The sequence below is a fragment of the Orbicella franksi genome, chromosome 6 (genome assembly GCF_964199315.1).
Source record: "Orbicella franksi chromosome 6, jaOrbFran1.1, whole genome shotgun sequence".
Taxonomy (NCBI): Eukaryota; Metazoa; Cnidaria; class Anthozoa; order Scleractinia; family Merulinidae; genus Orbicella; species Orbicella franksi.
This window is the reverse complement of record NC_138150.1, coordinates 2,138,477-2,152,058: the sequence shown is the minus strand read 5'-3', so window position 1 is coordinate 2,152,058 and position 13,582 is coordinate 2,138,477. Positions and strand designations below refer to the sequence as shown.

The 13,582-nt window shown below is 39.2% G+C and overlaps 1 protein-coding gene across 1 annotated transcript; it reads right to left on the bottom strand.

The window, feature by feature from the left end:
* Window positions 1-39: 39 nt before the first annotated feature.
* On the bottom strand, window positions 40-12,330 carry LOC145491582 (double-stranded RNA-specific editase Adar-like). Its single transcript, XM_081470823.1, has 13 exons — window positions 11,956-12,330; window positions 10,865-11,064; window positions 9,811-9,976; window positions 9,062-9,225; window positions 8,015-8,189; window positions 7,421-7,518; window positions 6,852-7,023; window positions 5,979-6,477; window positions 4,793-5,056; window positions 4,155-4,351; window positions 3,441-3,646; window positions 2,891-3,064; window positions 40-1,850 (listed from the first exon to the last, which is right to left on the bottom strand). The coding sequence occupies exons 1-13, from the start codon at window positions 12,191-12,193 to the stop codon at window positions 1,665-1,667; spliced, it is 2,739 nt and encodes a 912-aa protein (XP_081326949.1). The 5' UTR covers window positions 12,194-12,330; the 3' UTR covers window positions 40-1,664.
* Window positions 12,331-13,582: the final 1,252 nt, after the last annotated feature.

Below are 13,582 nucleotides of genomic sequence, written 5' to 3'. Positions count from 1 at the left end.
TCTGCTAGCGAAACAAGATTGGTTTTGGTTTTACTTCGGATCTGAGTGACAAAGTGGCGCGAGTTAGCGTAGCAGTGCAAAACCAAAGAAAAATCGAAACATTGTCGACACTCAAGATAAAAATGCTCTATTCTGCGTGAAACAAGACAACATTCCATCACAATAAGTAAAAATGTTCACCAGTTCGGAATCCCACGCCATTAAAACGCTCGTCCAGCACAATACAAGAACCCAAGAGAGAGCACAAATGTACCCTTGCATGTATATAATATAAATAAGCAGTAATTACGTCTGAATTTTAATCATTTTGTACAGATAACTAGATCTATATAAAACAAGATATTCTTTATATTTTTCTTGACTACGAGTAGTCCCTCGTTCGCTTTAATAGTCCATCGAACGTGACCGTAAATAAACTGTGAAGAAGAAATGGCCTCGCGACTCCTGGGGTCGGCCATTTTTTTCTCGCGGTTTTCTTTCGCGTCACGCAGGACGGACTAAGCGAAAGAAGTACTACTGGTAGTCTATATATTTTCCAGTGGATTAAAACTGTAATTTTCATTCTAAAACTAAGTACTATATATAGCAAGCGAAGAAATACGAAGGAAAGCAAGCAAGGACCACTACTTCCAATATCTCTGAGAGAACTATTGACTATTTTTTCCCAAATGCTACGATCCCATTTATGCGACTTCAAACACGCCACCAAAATAACGTCGTATAAAAGCGGTTCTTGACGCGAAAACGACTAACTGAGCTTTTGTTTAGGCCAAACTAAAGTCGCCGTAACAATGAGTTGATGGAAGCTGGGTTCTACTGTATTATGCACATCAAGCAATTATAATCGCTTGCTAGACATCTCCGCTCGCTATCAAGCGGCTGATATAAATTTTAACCACTTCGAGTCTCTCACGAGACCGTTGTCAACTTCTAATCTCATTTGAGGGATCTAACTAAAAATTGGTTATAAAAACTCACAATACAAAACTGCTTTTGAAGCAAACAAAATAAAAGAAAGAGCTTCATGTATTCATCGTTGAAACTGGATTGACTGAACCCGTTGATTTTCAGTGGCGTCAGCAAGCAACACGTACTGCTGACGCTATGCAATCGTGACAACAAATCGGAGTACTTGTTTCTGATTGGACAATGATAATCGAAAAAAAAAATACTACGACGGTTTCAAGGAAGATTTACCGAAAACGATCCCCTCAAGTTTCAAGTCACTTCCCGATTGTCCCTGGTTGGTTTTTCTCTCGTGTTACTGAAGGTGTTTTACAAGACGCATGCTACTAATATTTAAACTTTCTTGCGGTCTTCGACCGTGTAAACCATGAACTACTGTGCACATCTCAAATATATTACACCTGTTTAAAATTATTAAAATCTGTCAAAAATGTACACCAAACATAAGTGTTAAAACCTGCTGAAACCTCACGAAATTTTGATCTGAAAGTATTAATCAGCTCGAGAATTGAATGGGATGCGTCCGACCCATTTTCAGCTATAAACTTCAGATACTGACGTGACAAGGAAGGGAACAAAGACAGTTAAATACAATGAGGATCGTTTTTGGTTCAGCTATCTTGAACTAATGTCGTTTTCTGTTTAAAATCTCTTGTGAATCAACAATAAACACACAAACATGACTGCAATATATCCAGCTAATTAAAGTGACCCAACTCTGGTGGTTTCTTCATCAAATCCCAAGGTCCATAGCCAGTCTCCTGCAGGCGCTTGTAGAGCATTGATTTCGTCTTTTGGTAATCTGTCGCCAGCTCTTTTGCATTACCGTATGTTTGTGCGTCCAGGATTTGTCGATGTCCAAGGTCTTGGCTATGCTTGACGACCTATAAGAACAAAGGATAAAAGTAAAACTTTGAGCTAATCTTTGCTATGATTTTGCGCAAATTAAGATACAGGGAGGCTGCTGTTTCCTATAACAATGTTGATGTCTTTCCACGATTTACAGAATTACCCTTAAATTAAAGGAAACCTAGCACAAAGGAATTAGAATTGTTTAGAATGGGGAAGAATGACACAGATTACAAAAAAAAAAAAAAAAAAAAACAGAAAAAAGAAAAGGAAGCCTTCAAGTTTCTTCGAACAAAACACAGGGCGATAGAGTTTTTTAAATTGGTTCATAAAAACTGGAACATTTCGAGCAGTTTCCTCTCGTGAACATGATACTTCGAGGAATTACGGCAATAGGAAATAATTTAACACAGAGGATTCAAGGTTACTTTCAGCTCCTTCTGAAGCGTGATCTTTTATGCATATTAGGACAACATCTTGTCTACAACTTGAAGTTATGCTTTCAACATGAAGACTGAGATACTTTGAATACGCAAATTTGGAAATGTTTTTGATACCCTCGATAAGTGAAATCTGAGATAAAATTTTTGCAAAGTTTATGCAAATAAAAAAAAGAGGTATCTTCTTTGATTACCTTAAAAAGACCATGCAATTTTCACATAAACAAAGGGGAAATCACTGCTGTAATTCTCAACATATTCATAAAATCAAACCACGATAAGAGAAGGTCCACGCTATCTGTTGCCGGTGTACCGACAAATTTGTTTAAATAAATCCTCTATTTAGCCATAACTCGGATCTATCTAAGACTTTGTTTAATTATTCCTTTCAACTTAAGGAGCTCAGTCACGGTATTTTCGCCACGTACAAAATTACCTTTAAATTGAAGGAAACCTGAAAATAGCAGCTTACTAAGATAGAAAAACACCAAAGAGATAATAATAAACAATAAAGGAACAAGGATGGTATAAGGATGGAAAAGATTACCACGGATTACAATCGACGAACTTAAAACAATTAGGCTCAACTATTCAAGATGTGCAAACTGTGACGTAACTCCTTCATAGAATCTCACCTCCTTAAGACTTGCGTACAAGGCCTGGCGACTCAGCCGAGAGGGCTTGGACATTTTGTTTTGAGCCATACCCAGACATCCGTCAAATACTTCCACTGAAGTGTCCTGTCCAACAGACCAGTTTAATGACAACATCTTGGTCTTACACTTTGTTTCAATCTCACGCGTGTGATCCTACAAATAAATAAATAAATGAATAAAAAAGAAACAAGAGAAGCTTAATTTTAGTTTACGGTAAACCATGTCTGTACGGTTCGGTAGATCTTCGTGAAGTGTCAAAGATCTTCTGAGTCGTTCTGTCCGATCAAAAATGACGCTCTGAGAGATTTCCCATAAGCTTGTCAGCACCAGGGAATGTCATATTGCGTACCAACAGACGGTTTTCCCACTGAAAGAAGAAGTTGATCACTCGGTGAGCCACGCAAGAAGGGTGTTGAACATGAAAGTACGCAAGAATTACTTCAGTTCAAAGCTCTATCAACTCTGTTACTCTTTTGCCCCCATCCCTCCCCAATAGGCCTTTAAAAGTTAGGTATCCATGGAAACCAACCTGATTGACAAGGTGCCCCGCCTCCAGTTTAGGATGATTGACATGGTAAGAGCCGGGCAGTTGGTTTGAAAAGCTGTTGTCATTATCAAGTTCAACGCGCATGCTGACGGCACGGCTGAGGTGTCCCAGATGAAACAGCTTTCCAAGTACAATGGAGCTGATGTACACTGGTTCAATGAGGATACTGAGAAGAGCTCCTTGAACGCCTGTCAATCAATAACACACACACAAAAAAACAAACTGTGATCAGTCTTTTAGCAGTTAGTGAAGCTTCAGGACTAGAAATGAGTGAAAAAACGCGACTCAAGCCGAGACGGAGGGAGACTGGTTGTCTGCTGACAAGTCCGACTTTTTCCTCAACGCTTCCAAAAGCCACTCACAAAAAGAAATGAAAATAACTGGAAATATAACTTACAATAATCGTTTCATTTTGTAGAGAAGCACTCAACAAATGATAGGACCTTTTGGGAAGTTAGGATGCCTAACGATGGTAACGATGGAAACGGATTGCGATAGGGACAAATTTGAAAGATTAAGGCTCGGATTAGTATGTTCGAAACAGAATCTCAGTGTAAACACAACACTATCTAGACACAAGAATTCCATTTAGTTAAGAGTCTCTGACGTTCATCGATTAAAGGTTGAGAGAATAAGATCTTCCTTACGACGTTGGGACACAAAAGTAAAGAAAAATTACATCGCCAAAAAATTTACCCAAAACATTCCACTTGGCTATCTTGTCGCTACACGAAGCAGTTCGCAACCTCTGGCCACGGCGGATTCCGTCAATGGTCAAAATACCATCCTGAGGATCCAGTGGTATGGTTCCTTCTCCTTTCTCCACCTTTGTCCTCAACAAACCTTGTTGTCTGGAACCAAACACTGCCTTAGTTTGACTTGAGCCATCAGTGCTAAAGATAAAACAAAATAAAAAGATGATCAGCAACACAAAACGTCTACAAAAATCACATTTGCAATGTGACTATCGACTCTTCTGCGTTATATACACTCTTATAGATTCAGTCCAAGACGGCGAATTATCATAATTATAACTCTCGCGCGAAAAATTTATCTTGAAAACTCATTTTGCAACAACTAAACCGAAACCGTTGAACTGAAACGAACAAAATTTAGGATCGAAAAATGGCAGTTTCCCGAGAGGTTTGCAACACTTTGCATTTTGTTGGGTTTTCAGTTTTTGAAGAACTATTGTTCTTCAATGTTACTGGTTTATTTGTGAAAAGTTCGCAATCTTTTGTTCTCAAGTAACGTTCTGATTAGTTAACTTTTTTCCAAGTGGCCCGGTTCGAGCTGTCGCACTGTGTCAATCGCATGGATATTCCACAGATTACCTGCTAACAGTTTCATTCACAAAGATGGCTGCATCTCCACAAGGAGCTGTACTGACATAAAGATGAAACTTGACTCCGTCTCTCAGCTGAATGTTTCCTTGTCTTTCCTTTTGCACAAAGATGCTCTTCACATCTGTTTTACCGCTCAGCAGGATTGTTAAATGATAATGGAGGAATTTTATCAGACTCCTCCGCGCGATGACTTCAGCATGAGAATCATTCACTGTTGATCCATCCATGCGCAGCTGGTCCCCGCTAATGCACCTAATAATATCATAATATAATATAGTTCAACCCCTATTAAACGTGCACCCTCGGGAAAATGGATAGTGGCCGCCTAAAACGGGCTGGCCGCTTAATACAGGTAAAATCAGTAGAAAAGCCCTCATCGGGACTTTGATTACTGGCTACCTAATACGGGTGGCTGCATAAGTGGCTGCTTAATAGGGGTTCGACCGTATTAATCATACAATAATGTAATATTATAACCCAATAGTTGAGATTGAAGAATAATTAGTGTTGCCAGTCAACAGGAACACGGACGACGAGTGAAATTAGGAAATGTATTCACACGCATTTTGCCAAAATTCTAATTTCCCTTGCCTAAAGGCTCGGAAAATTATTAGGATATCCACAAAATGCAAAGTGAAATTATTTCTTAATTTCAAGGGTATACTATTTGATTACCCTTTAATATCATGGGTGACAAATTACATTCACCATGGATTTTTGACTTGTTTTTTGTATTAAGAAATTTCGCGCCAAACAATGCCGTGGCAATTTTGTAATTTCTGGTGTGAAATTAAAAATAAATGCTGAAATTTTGTGCCAAAATTAAGGAGTGATTTATCACCCACGATATTAGCTTCATAATTACGCTGTATCTGTTGTTCCCATTGTTTCTTTAAAAAAAAACAGTTATAGCAAGTTGCATTGAGGTGGCCATTTGTGAAGCAAGTTACTTTTGGTATTTGCTGACAACCATGGAATTTTGTTTCTTCTCTCAGAAAGCGAGAAGAGAGTGGCTTCATTCAGGGTTGTTACTTTCAAAAGTTTATGGTACTGTGGTTTTGAGATGGGTACGCATGGTTTGCCCGAGTTTTAAATTTGCTCCTGGTTTCATACTGACAAAAAATTGTTTGCAAAAAGGTGCTGAGAAAGCTGGAGCAAATGTCACTAAACTCACTTGTTTCCAGTTCCAAGACTCACTACAGTCCCAGGATCATCATCGCCATCCTGCATCACAAACCCCGCAATCACCTTGTACCCAGCAAACCTCCACCCTTCTGGTGCCTCACGACTCAGACCTGACAGATGGTTCCAACAAAGGGCCGCAATTTTGTCCCCTTCAGTGGTGGTCCCTGGGTTGTACAGCTGGTGCACCCCCTTTAGCTTCAAAAGGGAATCCACGGCATGCTGGGCAGCAGATTCTTTTGCAGCCTTCTTGGTCCTCCCAGCTCCCCAATTGTATAGCTCCTCACCAACTTTGTAAGCACAGTAGTGGTAAGATGGGTCTAAATTTCCATCAGGTCGCACTTCTTGTGCTTCTGGTTGCGGGAAGTGATACGCCTGGCAAAGCTCGTACAATGCACTGATGCTGTTTTTACCGTCTGTTAAAGGTGTTCTGGGTACTTCCATTTCATGTAAAGATTTCTGCACAGGGACAGGATTTGACTTATTCGGTTCTGTTGGAATAGAGTGTTTGAAGACTTATTAACTCATAAACAACTTTTCCATGAACATAAAGCAATAAGGCTTAGAGCTATTACTAAGTTAGTATTCTAGTTCAAATACAGCACAAGCAAGCCCACATTTAGTTCATTCAACTATGTTCATGGGGAACATACTTGCTTCTGTTGGCACCAAGGAGGTTAATTAGACTCAAAAGAAATGTTAACCAAGGGTTCTGAGGTGGGGAGGGGGGAGGTATACCACTGATGAACTATCATCCCAACCGGGGGAGGATAGCAATACTCTTAGTCATTTTACGTTCCAGAACCCAGCTAAAAGCACGGGCCTGTTGCTTTCAATAAACTTAGTTTAGGAGTGTTATTCTCACCAGAGGTGACTTGGTAACCCAGGCTCTTGAGGGCAATGGCTGCTGCTTCCCTCTTAGCGTCCTTCTTACTACGGCCCATGCCACTGTCACAGACCATGTCGCCAACAACAGCTCTGAAGTTGTAAGTCCTGAAGTGGTCTGGTCCTGTATGACCCTGGTCTTCAAACTCAACCTGTAATGTAAAAATATAAAAGTAAAAAAGAATACCGTAAATCCTTGAATTAGGGAGAGGAAGCAGGGAGCGCTTATTTGAGGGGGGGGCACTTATTTCATTTTTCCCAAATCGTAGTCTGACATGATCGTTTTTTAATACATCATCTGCGTGTACAAACAACAACATAACCTGTTTGTCGACATAAAAAGCTGCTCCTAAAGTTTAAATCGTGGCACCGATATAGTACTTGTAATTTTTTCTAAACTTAACATGTTCACAAACTGAAACAATGTACAAATCTAATACTTCATGACAAAAACTATACATCCTTTGTTATCTCTAGTATAATCTGGGGTGTGCTGCTTTAAAAGATAATATAAAAAAATTAATGTACTGGTAACTGGTGTGAGTTTACCTTAACACCTTTCTTTTGTCCATATTCATTCAGAATGCTCACTGGATGCCTTTCAACTGTCATTCCACCTCCACTGCTACCAGCACCAGGTTTGTGAGCTAAAGAAAAACTAACATCAACCTAGAATCCCCACCTTCAAACTTGTATACATGTAGCTCCCCTACCCGGGCGATTGATGCGAGGAAAATTTTATAACTCCTGATATTTAAAAGTGATAACATAACAAGAGAGGGGATGTAAAATAGAGCTACAGTACAATGTTTTAGAGGAAATGGTTTGAAATCTGCTTCAAAGTATTCAAAGTATTTTAAAGTCGCAACATTTGGAAGAGTTTCCATGTGTACAGAAACCTTACTGTAACAGATGTCAATTGTTCAACATTCAATGAGTTCAAGTCATCTATTCAACAGTTACTCTATGATACACACTCTATATATTTATTGTTAACTTGCTGTATATCTAGGAAAGTGACAGACTAAAATTTAATATCTTTATTTTCCATTGAAAATGTCTTGACTAACAATATTGTCAAACGTAAAAAGAAATCACCTAGTGCTAGTTTGCAAAATTATGACAGTTTTGTTTGTCATTTACCTAATTCAACAGGCATGTTGAACAGGCCTTCAAGAGCATGTAAAGCAGCGTTCTTTTTTGCTGCAACCTTCGTAGCTCCAGAGCCTTCCTTAAAACTCCTTTCTCCCACGGTGACCCGGCAAGAAAATGTCTTCTGGTGATCTGGGCCCAAATGAGGAAGGTCTTCATAAGAAATCTGTAAAAAAAGTGTTATTATAGTTAGTTTACACCTTGACTGCCTATATGATGTACTCAGTGCTTCATGATTTTTGCTCATCGGGTGCCTATATGACCTACTGAGTACATCAAAATTTTAAGAGATTTAGTCAAACTCCCGGCACACCAGAAACAACTTTTACTGGCACCTGAAATTCGTAGGAGTCTTTTCCTGAGACTGCTAATAATATGCCCTAGATGTGATGCTAGCCCACTGTAGGTTCCCCCAAGAATTTTGCCACACTGTCCCGCAATCTACTTTATACTTCTGGGTGGAGATAGGTACAGTTTGCAAGAGTAAAGTGCCTAGCCCAGTGGAACAAGACACAACAACCCCAGCAAGAGCTCCAACCCAGACTATATGATAAATGTATATGAACAAAGGGTTATCCTGAAGTGCTGAAAATGGAGGCTACCCTAGATCTTCCAAGACTTTTTGTCACCTAAATTGTACAAGACAGGCTCTGATTTTACAGACCTTCCAACCCTCCCAGTTGGGCCTGAAATCTCCTTGTTTATTTGGGAAAAACTGTGGTCTGGAAAAATCTATCAAAATTTAATAATGGTTGTAAAAAGTTCTTTTTAATCTGAAAAAATCAATGACAGATCATTTTTTTTTTGGGGGGGGTCTATCATGTAGATAAGTAGGGTATGGGTAAAATTGGCTGGCTTCTCCTTCACGACACAAGTTTTCTTGCATCTGAAAAGCAAAAATGGTGGGGGGTGAAAAATCTCCAGGTTTTATTTATTCTAGCTCCAGATTTTTCACTCTTGGGGTTTGACAGGTCTACTTTTATCTACAAGCTTTAAATGGTTAACAGTGCAACTAGTATCCACTTGATTCCTTATTACCTTGAGGTGGTTTCTCTGACAGTGCTCATTCAGAAGCATGATTGGATCCTTGCGTAACACAACAGCTTCTGCTTGTGTTTTGTCGCCTGGCATTTGCTGGCCAGCTGAGGAACCACTGCTTCCAACAGACCAGTGAGGACTCTCTTCCGTTGTGTTGTACAATCCTGTTTAATCAGACGAGTAATTTAACAGAACTTGTGATGACGTTTGGAATGCTATATTATTCTTGATTGAATCACTGGAATTAGAAATTCTTGCAACTTATGTAGGTTTGAATAATTTTCTGTAATTATATTGACAGAGGTTCTTTACTCTGCTGACAACTACAGTCATGTAATACAGTAATACAGGAACATTCTCTAAGCTGCCACAATGGCTATCATAAACTTGACAGGAAGGTTAAGTCTACTCAAGAAACTTGTTAGTACAGCTTCAAGTCAGTTCCTCACTAATATTTCCATTGTATTCAAGGTTTGTAAGCTAACACAATTGGTTCTTATATAACTTTATTGTGCCGATCACTCAGCCCTGATTGTTCAACATTCAGATTTAGAAATAAAACACACAACATGAATTAAAATTTTAAAAATTCTCTCTGGTAAAAATATTAATATCTAACATCTGTTCCATAAATTAGTGTTCTCCACAAAAACAATGTCAAATTGTAAAAAAAAATTCATGTTATTTTTATCATCTTTCAAAAAGTTGTCATAATTTATTATCTCTTTAGCATAGTAATATTTACATACCTTCTGCAGGTTCCCAGTTCATAAGGGTCTTCAAGGCTGCAATAGCAACAAGCTTCCTTGCCATTTTCTTTGTTGAACTTTTCTTTGGGCCAAAAGTTGTTTCTCCTACTGTAACCTGAGCCTGGTACAATCCTGGATACATACACTGAACATCTTCAAATTTTATCTGAAAAACAAGTTTCAAAATCTGGGTTTTCCATTAGATTAATGGACAGGTACTTTAGGACATTCAATAGCTCCCTTATTCATATTTATGTCACACTATACAATAATACAGTACAGTACAGTACAGTGCAGCGCAGCAAAGCACAGCACAGCACAGCACAGTACAGTACAGTACAATACAGTAAAGTACAGTACAGTACAGTACGGTACAGTACAGTACTTTATTCAAGAGATACAAATAATATGCAAAAAAGACACCTCTTGAAATGGAAATTGTGAGGTTAGCTCCATATGTGACAATTCCCATAAATAAAAACCATAAATTACTAATCCCATCTCCTCCAAGCTTCACTTTTAAAGTATGAGCCTCTAAAGCATAATATGATAAATGAAATCCCAAAGTAGCAAAGATATATGGACATGAAAACAACATGATGGTTGCTAAGGGTAACAGTCAATGAGCAACTGATGTACGATCGTGGGATTCGTGGCTTCAAGTCCTTAGCATGTAACAAAAAACAATTTATCAAGTTTCTAAAGTGGGAAGTTAAAATTATTCAGTTATCTAAAGTTTGGCTTCCCCTGTAAAACAATGCAGTATTTAAGCTTTAGGGACCACAATAGCAATGGTGACAGCAGCCTCACTAAACAAATAGTTTAATGAGCAGAACAACGGCTGTGCAAGAACAATATCTAATTATTTTCATACATTTGCTTGCTGTTCTCCACCAAAAAACAATGTGAAATGTCCAAATTCTGCATAATCTAGAGAACATGAGCCTCAATGGCCAATTTTTTAAGTTCACATTGTGAGATTTGTAGGTTAAATATATTCATTTTTCAATCGATCTTGACACAACTGACAAATTAAAGCACATTTGATACATACAGGTTGATCTCTCTTTTGTCCATATTCATTGAGCAACATCACAGGGTCCTTATCAGGAGGGGCTGATGGGTCAAGGCTCTTCACCTTTGGACGCCGATTTCTGAAGTTCCGCCCATACCTTGTGGGAAGGCCTTGTTCAGGTTCCACGGATTCTCCACCTCGAGCAGTAAATGCACCTTGTTGAAACCTGCCATAAGGTTCTACAAAAAAAAAAAGACTGAAAATGATTATCCTGTTTTTAACTTGCAATATGAAGAAATAAATTACAATGTTTAGAGAGGAAGGCACATCAATCCTAGTAGGTTTTTGTGCCAGTCCTCTATCCAGGTCAAACTGGAATCAGACTGAAAACTGCTGCTTCAAAGTTTACTTGATACCATATATATGACACCAGGCCATTTATATTCAAGCAGATGCAAAAAATACGCCATAAAAATACAAGATCATTTAAGACAGTACCCAGTCAAATATCTGGAAAATATTGGACCGGCAATTAAGTATAATTTCTGATTGGTTAGTTAAATTACTTAATGATTCTCTGAGCTAACTTAATGTTGTGTTATAATGCACCTTTCTTTGGCTACACAGAAGTTCTTGTAGTAGTCTGTCTCTATAGCTCGTAAGAAGCTATTAAATAAACAAACAGTAAACTCTTCGAAGCCAAAACTCTGAAACACAGCCTACCTTGTGTTGTAAAAACTTAAGCTTATATATATCAGCAATTTTTTAATAAACCGACAGAGAAAAACCAATTAAAATAACTTTGAACGCCAGTCCAAGGGTCACTGGTAAAACATCTGCTTCGTGAAAACTGACGGACATGATTCGACAACTTGTCAAAGAGTACGTGAATTTGACACTGAAAACTTCGAACAAGAACGCAAAATTGAACCAATGTCAGTGGATATATTCAGTATAGCTTATACCGAATGTATGGGCCTTAAGTGCACAGAAAAATGAGCCCTAGGGGGAAATGTAATGAAAAGAAACTAAACCTCAACCAAAACAAAAAACATCTCGCTGATTGAGCTTCATCGGGCAAGCTTATCTTGCCGATAGGACTTACAAATTTTTCATGTGTGCTACGGTACCTTGAGAAAGTGCTTGCAATGCAAGATCTGCCGCGTACTCTTTCGCGTCTTTCTTCGTTGAAGCTGTAGCTGGAAGAAAAGAGCGTTCACCGAGTTTTGCTACGGCGGTATACTGTGGATTGTGAGCATTTTCCAGCGAGTTTTGAGTGACGATGTCGAAATCGACTAAAACTCCGCTGTGATCGCCATATTCTTTGAGAGCTGTGCGAGCGTTCTTGTTCACGAGATTACCAAACATTTCCCCTCTACCGATGTACGTAGCCTCGGAGAATTGAATGAGTAATGTCGTGACAAAATCAGTCCTCGGTGCACTCAGAAACAGAGCAGTAGCTGCGAAGAAAGGTCTAAAAACATGTGTTGTACTTAGCTCGCGCCGATGCTCTCTCGGCTATCAATATCATGTCACAGGTACCCCAACATGGAATCACCAATTCGCGTGTCACTATAGCTTTCCAAGGACAAGAGACTCAGCGATGACTCTCTGAGATTCTCGACAGGTCAAGACAAAAAGAGATAGTTTTACGACTGTGCTATAGAGAAAGTTTTTAAAAAGTTACAAAAATGAATACAGAAAAAAAAAGAAAAAAAACAGTTCTAACTGTTGCGTCGTTACAATGAGGGATATCACAATTCAAAAAGCATTCACATGGCTTCGTCTGAACTATCACCCGTCTTCCAGAGGTGATTTTTATACCTTTTCCAGATTCAGGAAGAATGAAAAGTACACCGTGTTGTGCAGCACATCCCTGTATGGGGGGGGGGGGGGAAGGGGGGAGGTGGGGGAAACTTCTGGTGGAGGAGGCTAGGGTGGGTACATGGCTTATTCTAAGAATAACCCTTTTCGCCGTAACTTTTTCTGACATTTGTATACAATTTAATCTAGCAGTGAGAGGCAAGTTCGGGTTATTTTGTAGTTTCACCCCTGTTGTCTCCTATCCACACTGGATTACATTGTAATGCAAATGAGAAAAACAAAAAGTGAAAGCTACGAGCTTACGGCTCAGTAGTCATGTGTCCATCTCGTGAGATAATGGTAACGCCTGTCGGTCAAGAGCGTTCCGGATTCCTGAAGGTTGTCATAGCTGGGGGTGGTAGTGGGGGTGTTGTTGGACTAGTGGAGGTGGCAGTTTCTGCCATTATTATGATCCAGGGTCGGGTTGTTCAAAGCCCGATTAAGCTAACCCATGCCAGGATTAACTAGAATTTTGATTTCATTTTTGTAACTTTTCAGTGACGTTTTCCGTTTATATATTGTTCGTCCTTCAGTCTTGAGTCAAGGAAAATTAATACTTCGGTTAACTTTTAATCCTGGGTTAGCGTCAACCGGCTTTCGAAGTGTTAAAGGGAAGGCATGGGGAAATCCCAGGTTCCTCTAGTTGATGCCAGACTGATTTTGTCCCACTTTAGAGTACCCAATAAAAAATAAAAAATAGATAAAAAGAAAGAAAGAAAGAAAGAAAGAAAGGACAGTTTTGTCAGTCGCAGAAAGCCTTTAATGACTGAGCAGTCCAGGTTCAGGCCCTGGCTGGGGTCATGTGCTGTGTTCTTGGGCAAGACACTATTCTAATCGGTACTCCCTCCGAGCGGGTACTCGCGAATGTAATGCTGGGGGGTAACCCTGCAATGG

Bases quoted from the DNA above. Each gene is read 5' to 3' on its own strand.
- LOC145491582 (XM_081470823.1), bottom strand. From the start codon at position 12,193: ATGTTTGGTAATCTCGTGAACAAGAACGCTCGCACAGCTCTCAAAGAA. The intron at 7,024-7,420 runs GTAAACTCACAC...TTTACATTACAG, and splicing joins GACAAAAGAAAGGTGTTAAG to GTTGAGTTTGAAGACCAGGG. The intron at 1,851-2,890 runs GTGAGATTCTAT...TTGTTCTTATAG, and splicing joins TGTACGCAAGTCTTAAGGAG to GTCGTCAAGCATAGCCAAGA.